This window comes from Diabrotica virgifera, chromosome 7 (assembly GCF_917563875.1).
Source record: "Diabrotica virgifera virgifera chromosome 7, PGI_DIABVI_V3a".
In the NCBI taxonomy this organism is placed as follows: Eukaryota; Metazoa; Arthropoda; class Insecta; order Coleoptera; family Chrysomelidae; genus Diabrotica; species Diabrotica virgifera.
Genome location: NC_065449.1, coordinates 166,490,005 through 166,511,191, shown reverse-complemented (window position 1 = coordinate 166,511,191; position 21,187 = coordinate 166,490,005). Strand labels below are relative to the sequence as shown.

The 21,187-nt window shown below is 34.3% G+C and overlaps 1 protein-coding gene across 1 annotated transcript in view; it reads left to right on the top strand.

The window, feature by feature from the left end:
• Positions 1 to 21,187, top strand: part of LOC126888665 (uncharacterized) — a 219,495-nt gene that overhangs the window by 179,377 nt on the left and 18,931 nt on the right. The window contains exon 2 of the mRNA XM_050657027.1: positions 10,712 to 11,149. Within this exon, the coding sequence (XP_050512984.1) occupies positions 10,782 to 11,149 (368 nt within the window). The 5' untranslated portion in view covers positions 10,712 to 10,781. The remainder of the gene's footprint in view (positions 1 to 10,711; positions 11,150 to 21,187) is intronic.

Sequence of the window (21,187 nt, the reverse complement as noted above, 5' to 3'; positions counted from 1 at the left end):
AATATGTTGTCTGAAGGAGAACCTCTCCTTGAACACTTCCAAAACTAAATTTAGGGCCTTTACAAATAATGGGAAGCTTTGTTACGGGTTAAAAGTTGCTAAGCGACTAGCAACAATTTTTAGTAATCATATTGTCATAATTTTTGCTTTATTCTCCCAAGTACTGGCCTAAACAATTATAAAAATCAAGCTTCTATATATTGTCTTGAATATTAGCTGCTATCAAGCCATTTTAAGTCCGAAATCATATCGGAACTCAGGCATGAAGTAGGCTTTAGGTATAAATTGTTACCTGTCTAGTAAGTGTCATATCTTTGTCTTTACCTGTCTAGTAGGGATGGCGGTTTTTGACAAAACAGCGGTTTTCGGTTATACCGGTTTTTTTTGGCTTACGGTTTAACCTAGCGGTTATAACCGGCCAAAAAAACCGGTTTTTACAAAAACAGGTTGTCGGTTTTTTTAATCCAATAGGTTACAATGTTACATTTACAATGCATCTTTTAATGATGCAAATTTAAATAACCGTTTAAAAATATAATCCTCTAAAATACCTACCAATTTTCCTCTTCTCCCAAACCCAAAAAATTCTCCAACCATTTCAACTTATAAAAAATTTCCCAGACTCTTTCAAATGGGATTAAAAAATAATAATATCAACATAAATATTTTACTTGACACGTGTTTAGCTCGTATCTTAACTCGATTCTCGGGCAGATATAGCAATAAAACAATTGTGTTATACAAAAGTGCAGTGTAACTATAAACCAATATATGTAGGTACATAAATAAACAACCTAATTAGTTAACTAATTATACAGTGAAAAAATCGGAAAAAAGTAATTCCAACGATAAGGAATTAAATTCTTGTGTAAAGTGATAAAAACTTGTGTGATATCGAATATAAACAAAGCAGGTTTTGCAGTAGGTGGAAACAAAACAATATTGTGAATGGTGTATTTCTACAGGAAAATAAAGCATATTAATAAACAGAATCAGCTGTAAGTAGAAAACTTTATTATAATATAATTAATTTTATTATAAACAGATAACCAGGGCCGGATTTTGATTTTGATTTTACCTAGGAATAAAAGTGCTGGAAAATTAGTAACGGCTAGCGCGGGTGCGGGTGGGAATTTGAACTGTGAGTAGAGTTCTCCACGAAACTTCACCCGTGACGCATTGACTAATAACTCTAGCACGAAAAATAACTAGGAATTAAGAACAATGAGTTCAGATAGCGAATTAGATGATGAAATGAAAAGGAGAAGGGAAGAGGAGGAACATCCCAGCAAAAAATCAAAAATAACAGCTAGAACATCACAAAAAACAGATGAAGATAACATAAGTGGAATGGAACAAATGATGAAAATGATGAGGGAATTAGCAATGGATATAAAAGACATAAAAAAAGAACAATATAGATCTGGAGACGAAATCACACAACTAAAGAATGAAATTAAAGAACTAAAAGATCAACAAAGCGGCTACAAAGATGAAATAAAAAAGCTGCGAGAAACAAACGAAAAAGCTATAAATCAAATAGGTCAATTAGAAAAAGAAATTAGTATAGCAAATGAAAAAATAGAGAAATTGGAAAGAGAAAGAAAGAGAAAAAATGTAATAATACAAGGAATAAAAATTGATACAAATGATCAGAAAGTTTTACGAGGGGCTATGGAGAATTTTATGGAAAAAGAGCTACAAGTTTCAGTAGATGTAAATGGAGCAAGGAAAATAGGAGAAAATACTGTCATAGTGGAACTCAACAGCGTGAAAAACAAAATAGAAGTAATGAAAAATAAAAGTAAATTAAAAACCAAAAAGGACGAAAGAATCTATATTAATGATGATATGTCAAAAGAAGAAAGAATTATTCAGAAAGAAATTAGAAGCAAGGCTATGGTAGAGAGGCATAATGGAAAAAATGTAAAAATAGGATACCAGAAGCTAATCATTAATGGTGAAATATGGACATGGAATAACAGCCAACAACAACTCATAAAAGAGAAAAATATACAACCAAAAAACTAGCAATACAACGAAAGCAGACTGAAATAACGGAGACGACATGGCAAAGTACAGGTACACGAAATAGACAAAATGTACAGATTATTAATGAAAAGCAGCCCATAAAAGAACATATATTAGTAGGAACATGGAATGTAAGAGGAACATACGAAGAAGGAAAACTGAAACACCTAGTAGATGAATGTAAAAAATATAAATTCGAAATAGTAGCACTACAAGAAACGAAACAACTAGGCCAAAACTCAATGGAAATAAATGACTATTTATTTTTCAATAGCGGAGGCGAAAATAGAATGTTAGGCACAGGATTTGTAGTAAACAAAAAGCTGAAAGATCTAATCGTTGACTTTAAACCAATTTCAGAGAGAATATGCATACTAAGAATAAGAGGAAAATACCAAAAAATAACATTTATAAACATACATGCACCGACTGAAGAGAAAAACATAGAGATAAAGGAAGACTTCTACAGTCAAATAGATACAGTATTCGAAAATATTCCCAAATACGATATAAAAATAGTACTAGGTGATGCTAATGCCAAAATAGGAAAAGAAGAAATATACACACCCACCATAGGAAAATATAGTCTGCATGAAACAACGAATGAAAATGGTCACCTCTTAATAGATTTTGCAAAAGAAAAAAACATGATCGTTATGAGCACGTACTTTCAACACAAAAGAATATATCAAGGAACATGGAGATCACCAGATGGAAAAACCATAAATCAAATAGATCATGTGCTCATCGAAAAAGACATGGAAAAATGTATAAAGAACATAAGAACATATAGAGGACCGGATGCAGACACAGATCACTTTATAGTCGGAATACAACTTAAACAGGTTATACCAGTTCTTAGAAATCAACAGAAAAAAAGGTACAAAGTAACTAAACCTATTAGACTACTGTCAGAAGAAGAACAAAGTAAATATGAAAGACTAGTCACTAGAGAACTGGAAAATATTGCAAAAAATGAAAACATCGAACAAAAATGGACGCAAATAAAAGTATGTATGACCAAAGCAGCGCAAGTCAGTAATAGAAATATAAAAGATGGATTCAAAGAATGGTTTGATGAAGAATGTAAAATAGAACTGGATGAAAGAAATAAGTTAAGACTCAAAATGATGCAAGTGAAAACACCAGAGATGGAGATACAATACAACGAACAAAGAAAACGAACTAAAAGAATCATAAGAGCAAAGAAAAGAAAGTACAACGAAGATAAATTGAAATGCATAGAAGAAAACTATAAAAATGGAGAAGTCAGGAATTTATATCAAGGAGTAAAAAATGAGAAAAAGGGGTTCCAAAGAAAACCTGTACACTACAAAAGCAAAAATGGAAGGAATTTAGTAAGCGACGAAGAAATACTGAGCAGATGGAGAGAATACTTCGAAGAGCTTCTAAATGAAATTCCCACAACAGAATATGCAGAAGAAGGACCGAATGAAAATATTGATCAAGAAGAAATACAGGAAAGACCGCCTAATGAAAAAGAAATAAAAGAAATAATAGAAAAACTAAAGAAAAACAAGAGCCCAGGTAAGGATGAAATAACAGCTGAAATGTTTAAATATGGAGGACCAGTACTAATTAAGCATTTGGAAAAGCTGATAAAAGAAATTTGGGAACAAGAACACATACCAAAAGAATGGACTGAAGCCACACTGTGTCCAATTCACAAAAAAGGCGACAAAAGTTTATGCCATAATTACAGGGGAGTAGCCCTACTAAACGTTGCATATAAAATACTTGCAGTACATATAAAAGACAAGATAACACAAAAGATAGATAATGACATAGGAGAATATCAATGTGGATTCAGAAGAGGACGCAGCACGGTGGATCAAATTTTCCTGCTGCGTGAGATACAAGCGGAAAGCTACGAATACGGAAAATCTACAATGGCCCTATTCATTGACTTTAAACAAGCTTTTGACAGAGTTAAACGAAAAGAAATATACAAAGCACTATGTGAAATTGGAATCAGTAAAAAATTAATAAAGATGGTAAAAGACACTCAGAGAAACAGAGAACAGGGTTAAAATAAATGGAAAGGAAACAGATAAGTTTAGGGTCGGTGAAGGGGTACGACAAGGAGACCCACTGTCATCACTGTTGTTTAGTATCCTTCTTGAAATAGTCATCAGAGAAGCCGAAATTAACAGGACAGGACTTGTATACCAACGAAAACACCAATGCTTGGCATTCGCTGATGACATAGTAATGATAGCCAGAAGCAAACAAGAATTAAAAGAAATACTAAAAAGACTAGAGGCGATAGGAAGAAAGAAAGGGATATACATAAACGAAGAAAAGACTAAATATATGGAATGGACAGAACGAGAATACACACAAGGACAATACCTGACAATAAACACAGAGGCAAAAATATATAAATTCGAGGAAGTAGAGAGATTCCAATATCTAGGAGCGACATTCACTAGGAGACCAAATATAAAAGAAGAAATCCAAGCGAGAATTATGGCTGGCAATCGTTGTATCTTTGCTCTAAACAACTTATTGAGAAATAAGAACATATCTAGAGGGGCTAAGATAAGAATATACAAGACAGTGATAAGACCTATAGTCTTGTATGCCAGTGAAACATGGACGATGAACAAATCCGAGCAAGTCATGCTTAAAGTATGGGAAAGAAAAGTCCTAAGAAAAATATTTGGCGGAAAGATATGGAATGGAATGTGGATAAGAAGACCAAATGTGGAATTGGAGAGGATGTATGGTGAACCAAACATAGTAGGGATCGTAAAATCACAAAGACTGAGATGGTTGGGACATATCCAAAGGATGCCAAACACGAGACTTCCCAAAAAAATACTAACGGGAGGAATAGGAGGAAAGAAGAAGAAAGGTAGACCGAAAACCAGATGGAAGAAAGATGTTGAAAAAGACATAGAAGAACTGAAAATCACAAATTGGAAAAATAAAGCAGCAAATAGGAGAGATTGGAAAGGAATAGTAAACCAAGCCATGGGCCTTCTAGGCCTGGAGAGCTGAACTATATATATAAATATTTTACTTAAAAATAAATTGGATAATGCAATTTATCTTTTAAGCGAAATGAATTTCGACTCATTTCAAGCTTTCTGCTTAACCCAGGTATAACATACCAAAAGGCACCGCCAGGAAAACATTCCACTTTGCGGTTCAGAGAGCCCATATGAAACGAGTCTTTGTACTCTATGCAGAGTATGGCATTAACAAGATAAGAAAATCTACGGTTTCGTTTTGATTAAAATCTGTCTTCCTCCATCCCCCGATAGCACTATTTCTAGGTCTACCTGTTGTCAGGGAGACTCTAAGGAAGACAGATTTTTACCATTCCGACCGTAGATTGTCGATATAAATTAAAATAATTTACATCGCAGTATGGATAGAACGCCCTCTAACGGGGAATAAGCGAAATGAATTTCGACTCAATTCAAGCTTTCTGCTTAACCCAGGTATAACATACCAAAAGGCACCGCCAGGAAAACATTCCACTTTGCGGTTCAGAGAGCCCATATGCAACGAGTCTTTGTACTCTATGCAGAGTATGGCATTAACAAAATAAGAAAACCTACGGTTTCCTTTTGATTAAAATCTGTCTTCCTCCATGCCCCGATAGCACTATTTCTAGGTCTACCTGTTGTCAAGGAGGCTCTAAGGAAGACAGATTTTTACCATTCCGACCGTAGAGTGTCGATCTCGATATAAATTAAAATAATTTACATCGCAATATGGATAGAACGCCCTCTAACGGGGAATAAGCGAAATTAAGTTTGACTCAATTCAAGCTTTCTGCTTAACCCAGGTATAACATACCAAAAGGCACCGCCAGGAAAACATTCCACTTTGCGGTTCAGAGAGCCCATATGAAACGAGTCTTTGTACTCTATGCAGAGTATGGCATTAACAAAATAAGAAAATCTACGGTTTCGTTTTGATTAAAATCTGTCTTCCTCCATCCTTCGATAGCACTATTTCTAGGTCTACCTGTTGTCAAGGAGTCTCTAAGGAAGACAGATTTTTTACCATTCCGACCGTAGATTGTCGATATAAATTAAAATAATTTACATCGAAGTATGGATAAAACGCCCTCTAACGGGGAATAAGCGAAATTAATTTCAACTCAATTCAAGCTTTCTGCTTAACCCAGGTATAACATACCAAAAGGCACCACCAGGAAAACATTCCACTTTGCGGTTCAGAGAGCCCATATGAAACGAGTTTTGTACTCTATGCAGAGTATGGCATTAACAAAATAAGAAAATCTACGGTTTCCTTTTGATTAAAATCTGTCTTCTTCCATCCCCCGATAGCACTATTTCTAGGTCTACCTGTTGTCAAGGAGGCTCTAAGCAAGACAGATTTTTACCATTCCGACCGTAGATTGTCGATATAAATTAAAATAATTTACATCGCAGTATGGATAGAACGCCCTCTAACGGGGAATAAGCGAAATGAATTTTGACTCAATTCAAGCTTTCTGCTTAACCTAGGTATAACATACCAAAATGCACCGCCAGGAAAACATTCCACTTTGCGGTTCAGAGAGCCCATATGAAACGAGTCTTTGTACTCTATGCAGAGTATGGCATTAACAAAATAAGAAAATCTACGGCTTCGTTTTGATTAAAATCTGTCTTCCTCCATCCTCCGATAGCACTATTTCTAGGTCTACCTGTTGTCAAGGAGGCTCTAAGGAAGACAGATTTTTACCATTCCGACCGTAGATTGTCGATATAAATTAAAATAATTTACATCGCAGTATGGATAGAACGCCCTCTAACGGGGAATAAGCGAAATGAATTTCGACTCAATTCAAGCTTTCTGCTTAACCCAGGTATAACATACCAAAAGGCACCGCCAGGAAAACATTCCACTTTGCGGTTCAGAGAGCCCATATGAAACGAGTCTTTGTACTCTATGCAGAGTATGGCATTGACAAAATAAGAAAATCTACGGTTTCGTTTTGATTAAAATCTATTAAAATTTATCTTTTATTTTTACTACCATCAAAAAATTTTTATCATGTATTACTTTTAACACGTTTGTATATTTGTATAATAGGTATGATACATTTGAACTCATTTAAAACTTCCTGTATGGGTGTATCATTTTGAAAACGTAGGTAAATCCTTGGAGATTCGTAATTGTAATCGGTAATTCGATATTAGTAGTCAGTACATTATTTTTAATAATCATAAAAAGTCATTCACCCACTTCCAATGTCAAGAGTCGAGTGTGAATGTGTGAAAAATAAATGTTTTCGTCTACTTCAACCAGATCACTTCTTATGTAAATATTATGATTACAAATACTTTTTCAACGAAATATTATAATAAAACTTAATTGTTTCTGACTGACGTGAGTTTGCACTTTCAGTTTGCTTCTGTGTTTATAAAATAAAATTTGAATCATGGTTTTGTTTGGAATAATTACTTGATAATATGTAATAATTATGAGAGGGATCCAAAATAATACCTAACCTAATCCTAGTCACCGTATAAACCTAATAACCGGTTTTTACTTTAAAAATAAAAAACCGGTTATAACTGGGACAAAGAAACAACCGGTAAAACCGGTTATTGCGAAGTAAAAAAACCGGTTTTAAATTAAAACCGGTAGGTTTTTTCCGTCCCCACTGTCTAGTGTCATGTTTTGTTCACTTTTGATTCATACTTCATGAGCACAAGTGTTGTCTTATGAATCTGTGTAAGGATTTTAAATCAGAAGTCATTCTGGAAATTAACTAAGAAGTATTAAACTTTCTGAAGTTTTAGAGTATCTTGCTTATCAAGGATTTATAATTCTCGGATATTTAGGTTTTCATGACCTCCTCTCTCTTGGCTACACGCTATCCTTCAGGTAAGCCTTGTTTTTTAGCACCTAATTCGGTGTCTAAAGGGAAACCTTTAGTAGTTTTCATTTTAATAAAATTTATACCTTCATGCTGATGTATCTATTTATTTCAGGCCATTTTTCTTTCTCCCCTATTTATTGTATGTTGTGGTTTTTTTTTGAGACACCTTGTCCAGGGCCGATATATACGTGGAGAAACTATTAAGTGCCCGTGAAAACAAATAAAGGAAACTAGAGAGTTGTGTGCTTTTTTTCCCGTACGACAAATGAAACATCGACTAAAATATAAGGTAGGATCAAATCAATTTTTATCCTAAAGGAAACGTTGTATTACCAGTCTAAGCCGCCACCGCCATATACATATACAGTAGTTAGATAAATTGTTTCTTTTGGTTTCTAAACAAAAGAAAATCTGAAACACGAAATCAACACAAATCTAGACAGAAATCCAGAAAATAATTGCAACGTAGAACAGCAGCGGCAATTCTTCAAAACCCCTATATTAGAGCCAAGTAAGAAAGTACTTACCACAACCAAATGTAAGAAAGAATAATGGATGACGGAGGAAATTCTAGAGTTGATGAATGAAAGAAGAAAAGACAAAAAATTAATAAGACCCGCTATAAACAGCTTCAAAACCCAATAAGAAAAAAAATTAGGGAGGCTAAAGAAACCTACTTCTCTGAAAAATGTAAAGAGATAGAAGAACTGCAAAACACACATGACAACTTCAACCTACATAAAAAAGTAAAAGAACTAGCCGGAATCGGAAATCGAAGAACCCCAAATATATTGCTCGACAAAAATGGAAATATTATAATGGAGACAGAACGAAAACTACGACGATGGAAAGAGTACGTCGAGGAACTATTTCATGACCAGAGAGAAGCTAGTACATCCGTAGATAGCCAAACGGGAGATGTAGGTCCAGACATAACCAAATCAGAGGTTAGTCAGGCAATAAACTCTATGAAAACCAATAAATCTGCTGGTCCAGATGAATTACCTAGCGAGCTGATAAAGTTGGTCAACGAGAAAAACCTGAGCATAATAGTAGAACTGTTCAACGCTATCTATACTACAGGAATCATCCCTAGAGAAATGTTGACATCAGCATTTTTGTGTTTGCCAAAGAATGCAGTGACTACCGAACCAAAAGCTTAATGTCACATACCTTGAAAATTCTATTGAAAATTATCTACGCCAGAATACACTCTAAACTGGAGCTGCATATTGGTGACACTCAATATGGGTTCCGCAATGGTATGGGTACCAGAGAGGCATTATACTCCTTCAACGTGCTGACACAGAGATGTTTGGATGTTAACCATCCTCTTTACGTCTGTCTTATAGACTACAATAAAGCGTTTGATAAAGTAAAATATGATCGACTCATGGAAATCCTAAAAAATTAAAACCTTGATGAAAGATATTTAAGTCAAATAACACACCTCTATTACAATTAGTGAGCAATAGTAAGAATTGAAAAGGAAACATCTGAAGAAATGAAAGTAAAGAGAGGAGTCAGGCAAGGCTGCATACTATCACCTCTATTATTTAACGCTTACTCTGAAGAGGTAATGCGAGAAACTCTGGAAGATGAAACAGTCAGCATAAGAGTAAACGGAGTCTTAGTTAACAACATCAGATGTGCAGATGATACAGTAATAATAACCGATAGTTTACAAGACCTGCAAAGACTCTTGAGTAAAATAGTAAGGTGTAGTAGGGAGTACGGACTCTCTCTCAATATCAAAAAGACGAAGTTTTTGAAAATTAGTAAAAACAACCATAATACTAACGAAATCTTGATATTAAAGGGTCAGCAGATCGAAAGAATAAAAAAGTACACTTACCTAGGAACACTTATAACAGAAAATAATGACTACACTACAGAAATAAAAGTCAGAATCGAAAAAGCACGTTCTAATTTTATAAAAATGAAAAAGGTCCTATGTAGCAAAGATTTAACATTAGCTCTTAAAGTACGCCTAACAAAATGTTACGTCTACAGTGTACTATATTATGGAGTGTAATCATGGACGTTAAATGTAGAGACTTAACGCCTTTGAAATGTGGACCTACAGAAGAATTATGAGGGTTTCCTGGGTAGATAGAGTTACGAACAATGAAATACTGAGAAGAATAGGTAAAGAGAAGGAAGTTGAACTTACAATTAAAGAAAGAAAGCTACAGTATCTCAGACATGTGATGCGGGGCGAGAAGTATGGCATCCTACGACTCGTAATGCAAAGAAAGATAGATGGCAAACGAAGCATCGGAAGAAGACGAATTTCATAGCTGAAGAACCTGAGAGAATGGTTTGGATGTAGCTCAAAACAACTATTTAGAGCTACTGCCTGAAAAATTAAAATAGCTATGATGATTGCCAACCTCCGTAACGGAGATGGCACCTGAAGAATACGAACTCAAAAAGTTTTGATTTATTTTAATAACTTTATATAACAAATTTTGCTTATAATTTGTCCCTCTATCGAATTGTGGGGTTATTTTTGATAAAATAATTTTAACCTCCGAGGAGGGGTGATATCCACCCCTAGGGTAAAAGCGCAAGTTGGCACCATGTCATCATTGTTCCTTGAGATATCCTCTAACCACTCGCCAATTTTCATGCAAATCGATTGAGGTTCAACGAAATCGGAGGTAATAGTCCACCTTCAGTGACTGCACTAATTGTCATTATTAAATTTTATTAAATTAAATTCGAAATTAAATTGCAAAAGCATTTTAGCAAATAATTTTGACATTTTTAATATTCTTTTTATTTATATCTCTATTTTTTTTACAGATGACTGCTTCGTCTCCTTCACCGCCGAGCCATTCGTCTAAATGACCTGCTACACACTTTACCTTCAAAAATGATCCGCGACCAGGAAGCTACGGCTTACACAAGCTTTCAGAATTCTTTCCTGCGTAGATCCTCCCCTCCAGGCAGCCCTGCCATCAAGAAGTGCTGCTACGAACACGGAGAAGGAAAGTACGCAGCACCAGCAGAACCGTCCTTCTTTTGTTGTTGTTACAGCTGCACCGGCAGTAAAAGTACTTCGTTTCTAACCACTTTAGGAGTGTGTTTTTTAGTATTAGCTTATACAATATTGGGCGCCTTCGTATTTATGGCCCTGGAAGGGGGATTCTACCAGGATGGTACGAAAATGGCAGCGTCGAAGGGGGCTGTAGCTGATGACGGTGATGTGTTCAAAAAGCTGAGATCAGAGACAGTGGATAAGTAAGTAAACTGAACAGATTTATAGTAACTATAACTGTTAACTGTTCGAAAAAAAAATAAATGTAGAATAATGGTCATCAATTATATCAATACGTATTTAGTATTGACGTAATACGGAATTTTGCTGAAAACGCTTTTAGGCCTGGATCCCGCGTACCAAAAAACATCATCGTCATCATCATCATCATCACGTAGCGCTACAACCATGGGTAGGCCCTGGCTGACTGTACAACTTTCTTCCAATTTGTTCTGACTTCCATCAACCTAGGGTAAAATGGGATGTTCATTTTTCGGAGATCTGCTTGGATGTTATCTCTACATCGCATTATGGGACGTCCGAGTGGTCTTTTGCCTGTAGGAATCTCCTCCTATACGAGTCTTACAAGTCTCTCGTTATGAAGTCTGTGCACGTGGCCTGCCCATCTTAGTTGCTGTGATTTAATTTCTTGGACAATATCGGTGTCATTGTAGAGTTCTTTTAATTCGAAGTTGGTTCTGATCCTATACTGGTTTGTGTTAATGTCGTGGTGAGGTCCAAAAATTTTTCTAAGTATTTTTCGTTCAAAACTTCTTAGCTTTTCTTCGTCTGATTTGGTCATGGTCCGCGTTTCGCAACCATTTAGTACAGGTCTGACGATGGATTTATAGATTTTAGTCTTGAAACTTCTTGTAAGATTTTTTGATTTTATAAGCTTATCCAGTGCGAATAGACAGCGATTTGCTGATTGGATTCTGTCTTTTATTTCTTCAGTAACATCGTTGTTAGCTGTGATTACTGCCCCCAGATACTTAAAACGTTGTACTTTTTCGAAATTAAAGGTGTTGACCGTCACATTTTGTCCTATCCTGTCTCTTCGTGTCGTTATATTTATACACATATATATTATTTCGTCTTCTCTTCATTAATCCTCAGCTCTACTTCGCTTGTTGCTCCTTCCACCTTGTTGAAAATGGCTTTTGTGGATAGGATGGAGTCTCCAACGAGATCAATGTCATCTGCGTATGGAAGTAATAACTTGGGATCTTGAACCGATAGCAGTTCTGTTTTTATTTCGGCCGACCTCATGGCTTTCTCTAATGCAAGGTTAAAAAGTTTTTTTTTTTCATTGTATTAAGTGCAAATTTACAATCTACTCCAATTACAACACAGAGTATTTAGCAAATAGTAGCAAAGTCTTGAATCCTGGCATGCTTTGGGCACCATCCATCGATGGTTCTCCAATGCACCTAATCAGTTAGGTCCTCTGGCCATGTCCTTTTCAGTCTTCTTCCCACAAGTGGCGGCTGGTAGAGTTGTTGAATAGTTTGACTTGTATGTATACACCGTTCTTAGGCGTTAACGCCCTTCGGTAGGGATCTATGGAGGAGTATCACCAAGCCGGAAGCCCTTATCCCTTCCCGTACCGCTCCTCCATAGGCCGATCAGACGCCAGTTTATTCCAGACCAAGCCGTAGACTCTATTGAGTTTTATACTACGGCGTTGGCCTTTTATAAATTTCATGACCTAGCTGAGGCTCGAACCAGCGACCGCAAATCGCAAATCCACTAAACTTGTCGATCGACTGAGCCCCAGCTAACTGGACCGTCAAGACCGACTTTCATGGACTTAACTTAGTTTGACTTTCATGGGCGAAATTTCTTTCTTGGGCTTTGTTTGCCTGTAGTTTAATAACATCTTCGATGAATGGTATCCCAAGGTCATTATGGATAGTTATATTGGAAACGTATCATGGTGCATTCGCTATCATGCGCAGCGTCTTTGATTGAAAAGTTTGCAGTATTTTAGTGTTGCTCGGTTTGCTGCAGCCCCATAACTCTATACCATAACTCCATATCGGCTTTAGTATAATTTTGTATAATAATATTTTGTTTTCTAATGATAACTGGGATCTTTTACCTAGCAGCCAATACATTTGTCTGACTTTTAGATTTAGTTGAGCTTTCTTGGTTTTGATATGGTTCTTCCATGTCAGCTTTCGGTCCAAATAGAGTCCCAGGTACTTGACATCTGATTTTAAGGGGATAGGAATGTTGTTAATATGAACCTGTGGACAGTCGATCCTTCTTGTTGTGAACGTAATTTGTTGAGACTTTTCACCGTTTACTTTAATCTTCCATTTTGTTAACCATGTTTGAAGTGAATTTAAATAGTTTTGCAGTTTGTTAGAAGCTCTATCTGGGTTATCGTCTGATGTAAGGATTCCTGTATCGTCGGCAAATGTGGCCATAGTAATGTCATCATCAGCAGGTATATCAGCAGTGTAAAGGAGATAAAGGAAGGGACCGAGGACACTACTTTGAGGTACTCCGGATTGTATAGGATGATATTTGGAAAGTGAGGTATTTACTTTGATTTGGAAAAATCGCTCGCTCAGATATGATTTTAATATCAGGTATATTTCATTAGCCATATTCTTTTTCACTTTATACAACAGGCCTTTATGCCACACCTTATCAAATGCCTTTTCCACATCAAGGAATACTGCTGCACACATTTTCTTTCCCTCTAAAGTTTCTTTTATATAATTTACAATCCTATGGCACTGTTGAGTAGTTCTGTCGAAAGCCAAATTGATGGTCAGGTATTATGTTATTTATGTTTATTCTTTCGAGAATTCGGACTAAAAGAAGTCTTTTGAAAATTTTTGACATTATTGGTAGAAGGCTTATAGGATGATAGGAGGAGGGTTCTGTAGGCGGTTTGCCCGGTTTCGCAATCATAATTAATTATTTGTACGTATTTCCATTGAATAGGAAAGTGACACAGTCTTATCATGCTGTTATATACAATAGTTAGCAGGACTATCGCTTTTCTAGGCAAATGCTTTAGTACATCACCATTAATTAAGTCATAACCTGGAGCCTTATGAGGGTTTATTTTATTTATCGCCTTCCAGATCTCTGTTGGTGTACATGGTTTCAGTGGGAGTGATAATTGACAAGGAGCGTCGAGAAATGTGTATACTTCTTCATCTTCAGCACAGTGCCGGTTTAACCTAACTTCGGGCCCTGGGCGCTGAATATTTAGGGGCCCCTTAATTGCTATTCGTTGTCAGATTTTTTTACAAGAAAACACATTCATGTATTTATACTCGCAAAATCCATAAAGAATTTTTAGCAAACAAGAAGAATACCAAACGTAAAAAATATTCCAAAAATTACATTTAAAAATGTATAAAAAAAACAGAAAGTTACACAAAACAACACATGACAAACAAAAAATATATTCTAAAAAATACATCAATGACAACAATTAGATAACTTTTTTGCTTGACTAGGCATTAGCAATCTGTCAGATAATACTATCACAATTCAGTTGCTCCAGGTCTTCATTTTCTATAATACAATCAATACATAGTGATATGCGTCTAGATTTTCTTGACCCAAATTTGGCGTTAAATATATTTTTATTCTTTTTAAAGCCGAAAGAGACAGCTCAACTGATACATTAGAAGTTGGTATCGTGAAATATACTTGCAGTAAAGGTAAAATATTGGGAAATGTTGCCTTTACAATCTTTACATCCGGGATGGGATGACACCAAATTTTATAAATGTTTGTTCAACTTTTGACATAATGTTATAGAATGGGTAATTTCGTTATGCAAGTTCTCTTTGGTTTCATCAACATATTTTTTATATTTCACATATAAAGTATTAATTGACGTCTTGATTGCTTCTTTATCTAGCGTAGAAAATCATATAACAGCTGATGTAACATCTTTGTAGCATATATCCTCGTCTTCGCAAAAAAATATTTTTGGCTTCTAGTTCAATTTCGCTTGACATATTTCTTACGTCTCCAACAAATCCCAAAATAGATGTCATTATTTCTACTCCAATTGACACGTTTAAGTCCACAGTTTCTTCACGTTCACGTATTGCTTTTGCATTAACTCATTCCAAAGTTTTTGTCCAAATCTGTGTCAATAGAACTGTCTCAAAGATTTTATTCAGCAGTGTCTTGGCTTCATTTTTAATTGTTAATTTTTCGTCTCTGTTATTGCTTATCTGGAAAAAATGGGTTTGATGGACTACTGTAACTAAAGCATTTACAGCGTCAAAAGTTTCTACAAGCTTTGATTTCATTACTTTCAAGAATTCATTGCAAATTGGGTGAGACAGATAGCTAACTGAACCTTTTTATTTATTCGCATTCCGTTGTAAATGCTCAGCTAAGAAGTAGTCAAATTTAGCCTAGTTGGCAACTTAAGTAATTTCCTTTATGATGACTCATTAAATCCTCATTGCATCAACGGAAAGCTAGTCCTTGAGAAGCAAGTCATTTAGTAGTGACAACAACTCTTCTTAGGACGTTTATCCAATAGTCAGCTTCGCATTTTACTTGCTCTTTCAAGCCAGCTTCTATAACTCCAATTAATATTAATGATAATCTTGTCATTAATGTAACCATAGAGTTCAGATGAAATTTACTTTCTTCGTGAGATGTGAGCAAAATATTGAAATGTTTCCAGTGGGTCCATCCAAATTCAGTTAAACTATTTTTTCAAATGAAAATAATTTGCAAGGGCAGGTAACAATAAACAGCTTTAACACTTGCGTCGTATATTAGCCAATCTCTCTTTTCTTTGCCTCCATTGGGTTTTCCTCTATAAAAGTTGCTTTTATTTAATCTTGTATAATAAGCTTTTTCTCCATCTTCAAATATTTTTTTACAATGTTCTAAGGAATCACTTTTTTGTTTAAAAGTTCACAGTTTGTAAAAGTCATCAGTCTTAAAATCAGACCATTTTGAAATCGCAGGTATTTCGTCGTCTTTTTTTTCTGTTTTGGAAAATACGTAGATTATTTAGAGGACTTTACTTTTTTATTAGTAAAAGGAACGGGCCTTACGGGCCCCTGGGCGCCCGCCCCAAGCGCCCAGTGCATAAACCGGCACTGTCAGCATTGACTTCTGTATGTAGACTAAATACCTGGGCGAGGTGTTGTGCTAATGTGTTTGATTTTTCTTCATCAGTTTTTGCCCAGCTTAGATCTGATTTTCTAATTGGTGGAATAGATGCCATTGGTCTCTTGAATTTTTTGGTTGCTTGCCATAATGAATGGTCATTAGGTGTTAGGTTGGAGATGTAATATTTAAAAGTCTCATTACGGGCCTGGATTAAAGCTGTACGCAGTTGATGTGTTAATCGATTTAATTGTGTTTTATCCCGGGGATTCCTTGACCGCTGCCATTTGGCTCTAGCTCTTCTTTTTTCATTTAAAATTTCTTTAATCTTTAAAGGAATGTTATTATCATGGGTGGTAATTTTTTTATCATCTGGAGTTGACTTCCATGCAGCATCTTGTACTACTTCTGTTAAATGTTGCACTGCTTTTTCTATTTCATGGGGTTCTTTAATTCGATGTTTTAAATTTATATTTGTTTTAATAATAGCTTGAAATTGTTCACAGTTGGTTCTTTTATTGCAGAGTTTTGCCACAGGTTCCTTCCATATTACAGTTGTACTTAATGTTATGATTATTGCGGTGTGATCTGGACTTAAATCAAGACTAGGTTCTATTTTGTAATGTATATTTGAGATACCTTTGATAACGGCAAAGTCTAGCAGGTCAGGAATCCTGTTTTGATCGGTAGGCCAATACGTTGGCTGACCTGTCGAAAGGAAGTTTAAATTATTTCTCTGCGAGCACGCCAATAAATTTCGACCCTTTGGTGTTACAAGCCTCGATCCCCATACGGTGTGTTTGGCGTTCCAGTCTCCAGCTGCTATAAATCGGGGTCCTAGTTCTTGAAAAAATGTATCGTATTCTTCAATTGATATGGAGTGTCTAGGAGGACAGTAAATTGCTGCAATGGCAAGTGGCCATGTAAATGTTTCTATTTTTAGTATGGTTCCTTGTATTTTAGGTGTGGCGTAATTTTGTAGGAAATAGTGTTTAATAGAAGATTTAATAATAATTGCTGTTCCTGCGTGAGCAGTTCCATCAGGATGATGAGTAAGGTACGTTGTGTATAAAGGGATTTTTACTACTGTTCTTTCGGTTGAGTGTGATTCTGAGATGAGAAGAACATCTAATTTATTTACTTTTAAAAATGCTATGATTTCCTGTACATGGTTTGGTAGCCCGTTGGCGTTCCAGGCGGCTATTCTAATTGACTTGCGGCTAGAGAACACTAATACTTTGCTGGCGAGCTTCTGGTTTGGCGGGCAATTTGAAAAGCATTTATTATACACTTAATATATATCATTAAGTTTAACATAAGTAATAAATGAAAGACCTCACTTCGCTTGGTCGATTATCTATATAAATGAAATTCAAAATATATTTATTAATCTAATTATATAGTATTAGCAATATTTTAAATAAAAAAACATCGTTATGTATATTATGTATACGATACCTATGCTATAGGTCATAGGTTATAGTTATATTGGGGACTTAGCAATTTTACACCAGTATTTTGAATTTCTCTACCAGAAGGTTTGTTTAAACAATAATTTTCCCTTTTATGTTTTCTCTTATTAACTGAAAACAATCACTTTTGTTTAAGAAAATTTTTATTATGTGGAATATTTCTATTTTCCTTTGGACTGTTCTTTAATGTGGTAATGATATAACTTTTATATGGTTATTTTACTATAATTTAGAGTTAATTATTTTATAGAGAAATTAAAAATACTGGATTTAGTTAACATATTAAGGAAACTGAATATGGTGATAATGCATGATGCCAAGTTAGACAAAGAAAAATTACATTTAAAAAACTGGCTTGATATGTGCTCACATTGATCTAATTTCCTCAATGACAGAATTAAATGAAACAAAACGTTTAACCGTTCATGGAAGCTGTGCTAAGTGCAGAAGGAAGCACATCAATAATAGTACTAAAGGAAAATAGAAATATTCCGCGCAATAAAAATATTACTAAACAAAGGAAATTAGGTCAAGAAAAAACTCAAAATTGGCGTTTTAACAAACCTTGTGTTAAAGAAATTGAAAACAATGCTGTAAAATTGTTACCTACATTCCCATTGTGATATAACTAATACATATTATTGATGTTTTTTATTTAAAATATTGCTAATGCTTTACAATTAATTGATTGGTTGACTTACCTGTTAAGGAGGGACAATCATAATTGTCCTATCTTACATTTCGAACATTTGTACTTATGGTAGTGGTCTTTTCGGGCCGCTGATCACAGTTTAAAGAAGCAGAAGAAGAAAAAGAAAATTATTAAGCTTCTTGACAAGTGACGTCCGCGCATCACTGTTTTTTTTTATTTTATTTTTATCGCACAAGACATGGGTGGGTTCAAAGAATCAATGGGGGGGAGCGTACAAATGTTCGAAATGTAAGATAGGACAATTATGATTGTCCCTCCTTAACAGGTAAGTCAACCAATCAATTAATTGTCCTTCACATAACATTTCGAACATTTGTACTTATGGTAGGCTGTTGAAAGATTAAACAATATTGTGCGATAAATAAACAAAAGTACATTGCAATCCAAAAATGAATAGTACTTAGCAATTTTTTTTTTTAGAAACTTTACACAAAATATATACATATGTATACCTAACTAATATATTAGAGCAATTATTAATTAAGATTCATGTTTATATATTAATTATATGAGATATGTACTTTCAACCAGGTACAAATAAACATAATAAGAAAATTAATGTTCTTACTAATATTAGTAACCTACACATGTAATATAATTACAATTACATACAATTACATGGACTCACCAGACAATACGGTTTTGCAAAGAGTCCGTAATCTTTTGCTAGAGGTTTATTATAAAAAATATTGAATACTTGAGAATTTTCTGTCCATCTCGCCGTCTCTCTAATATCTTCTATAATCCAGTTCTAACTCCCGCTGAGGTAGATGCATGTCTGACACTATACACTTTAAAAATATTAGTGTCTATATTTTTAATTTAAAAAAAATGTTATATCTATCTACTCAACGCCTGGGTAGATGTTGCTTTATACGTCTCTTTTTTTTTGTTTTTAGTTATAAACAAATTGTCTTCCGATTGAGGACGAATGTTTTAGAAATCTCTAAACACTCTCAACTGTGTTTTTTGTTTTAAATAGGTTGATATTTGTTTATTTATTATTATTATTATTATTTTTTGGGGAAGTCTTTATCCTAGGTTATATCAAAGTGTCAATTTTATCTTGATCCATGAAAATATTCTGAATTTTTATTAGGTACAGGGTTTGCAACCTCTGAACTGAAGTGAGTGCAATCAACATTACAAGTTTGTAAGTAAGATCTTTCAGGGAAAGGCTTGTGAGACCAAATAATGTTTCTAAATAAAGTAATACTGGTAGAGGGTCCCAAGTTAATTAATATTTGGGCAATTAAGGTTTGAGGTTATATATACATTTGTAAAAAAATTTAAAAATGTTTTTATAATATTCTAGGATATCTTCTATCAACGCCAATGCAGCACTGTGAATGTTAATACGAGCTATAATTATAATCCGGTTCTACGATAGATTTAATAAAATTAAAATTTGATAATTCATAAGCAAAATGGTTATTATTTTATACTAAACCGTCACCATCTCTTGAAAACTGTATCATACAGATTTAGTGATTTGTTGTAATAGATGGGATGGAATCCTCAGGAATGCCTTTTCTTAAAAAGCTTGCCTGACAAGAATATGGAAACCCAAAGGATGTCCTGGATATAAAACCCCAAAAAAAATTCTAGATTAAATTTTTATCAGGTCCATAAATATCTTTTTGGTTGTGTAAGGTATGGTGTTCAAAGGTTGTGTACCAAGGCTGAAAAACATAAAATTTAAATCCATGCCAATCTAGAGTTAAGGCATTGGCTTTCTCTGATCCGGGGTCAGGGTTCAAAATTACATAACTTGCACATTTGTTTTTTTTTTAGGATATGTGGCAAACATATCGATTTCTGGAATAACAAGCTGCTCAAAAATTATAGTAACAAAATTTTCACTTAAAGAATACCTACTCTGTTTCTATTTTTAAAGATCTTGATTCCGAGTCAGGCAAAAGCATTTTTTTTACTGTTACAGATGCAAAAATAATTTTTAAATTCCTATTTTCACAGAATTATTAAACTTATCTGCAAGTGTTGAGTACTGTACATTACCCATCTTGTTAATGCAAGACACAGCTGTTGCGTTATTTATTCCTAGCAAAATATTACAATTCCTATATTCGTTGAAAAAGGATTTCAAGCCACTATATGCTGCTAGTAACTGAAGTACATTTATATGTAGTTGTTGTTCATGACTCCAAAAACCATGAGTTTTGTTATCAATGCAGCATACCCGCCATGCTAAAAGATATATGCATCGCAAAATATTTCAAGTACATAATTGGATTATTTTATATTTTGCTCACTAATTGGTATGTTATTTAACCACCAATTGTAATCATTTTTAAGTATTTAGGTATGGTCATTTTAGTGTTATAACTATTAATTTAAGAAAGAGGCTACTTTTCTTTTGTATTTATTTATATATTGTTTTTTTTTAGTATAATTTTCCATATTTAACTTCCATAAATGGACGAACTGTTACAAACTGACCGATTAAGGCTGCAAATGATCTTATTTTACATGTACTTTTATTTTTGATGTTCTGAATACTATTAGATTTTTTTTTTGTCAGCAGGTGCAAAATATATCAGGTTCGAATCAAACGTAAAACCAAGAAAAGTTATATTTTGTGGGGGTGAAAGTATACTTTTCCTTTTTTTTTATTTATAGTAAATCCCAAGCAGAAAAAACATAGAAAGTGTTTAAACAATATTTTCTTTACATTTTAAATATGATTTTGAAATTGGTAAATGGTCCTCTAAAAAATTGACAAAAGTAAAGCCTCCTGTTATTAGATTATTTAGGGCTGGTTTTAAAGTTTTTGTAAATATAAAAGCCGAGATATTATTCAAACCAAACGGTAAACAGTTTAATTAATATAAAAAAGTTCTGTACTTAAATTTTAAATATTTTTTAGAATTTTAATGAATAGGAATATCAAAATAGACAACTTTTAAATCTATTTTTGCCATAAC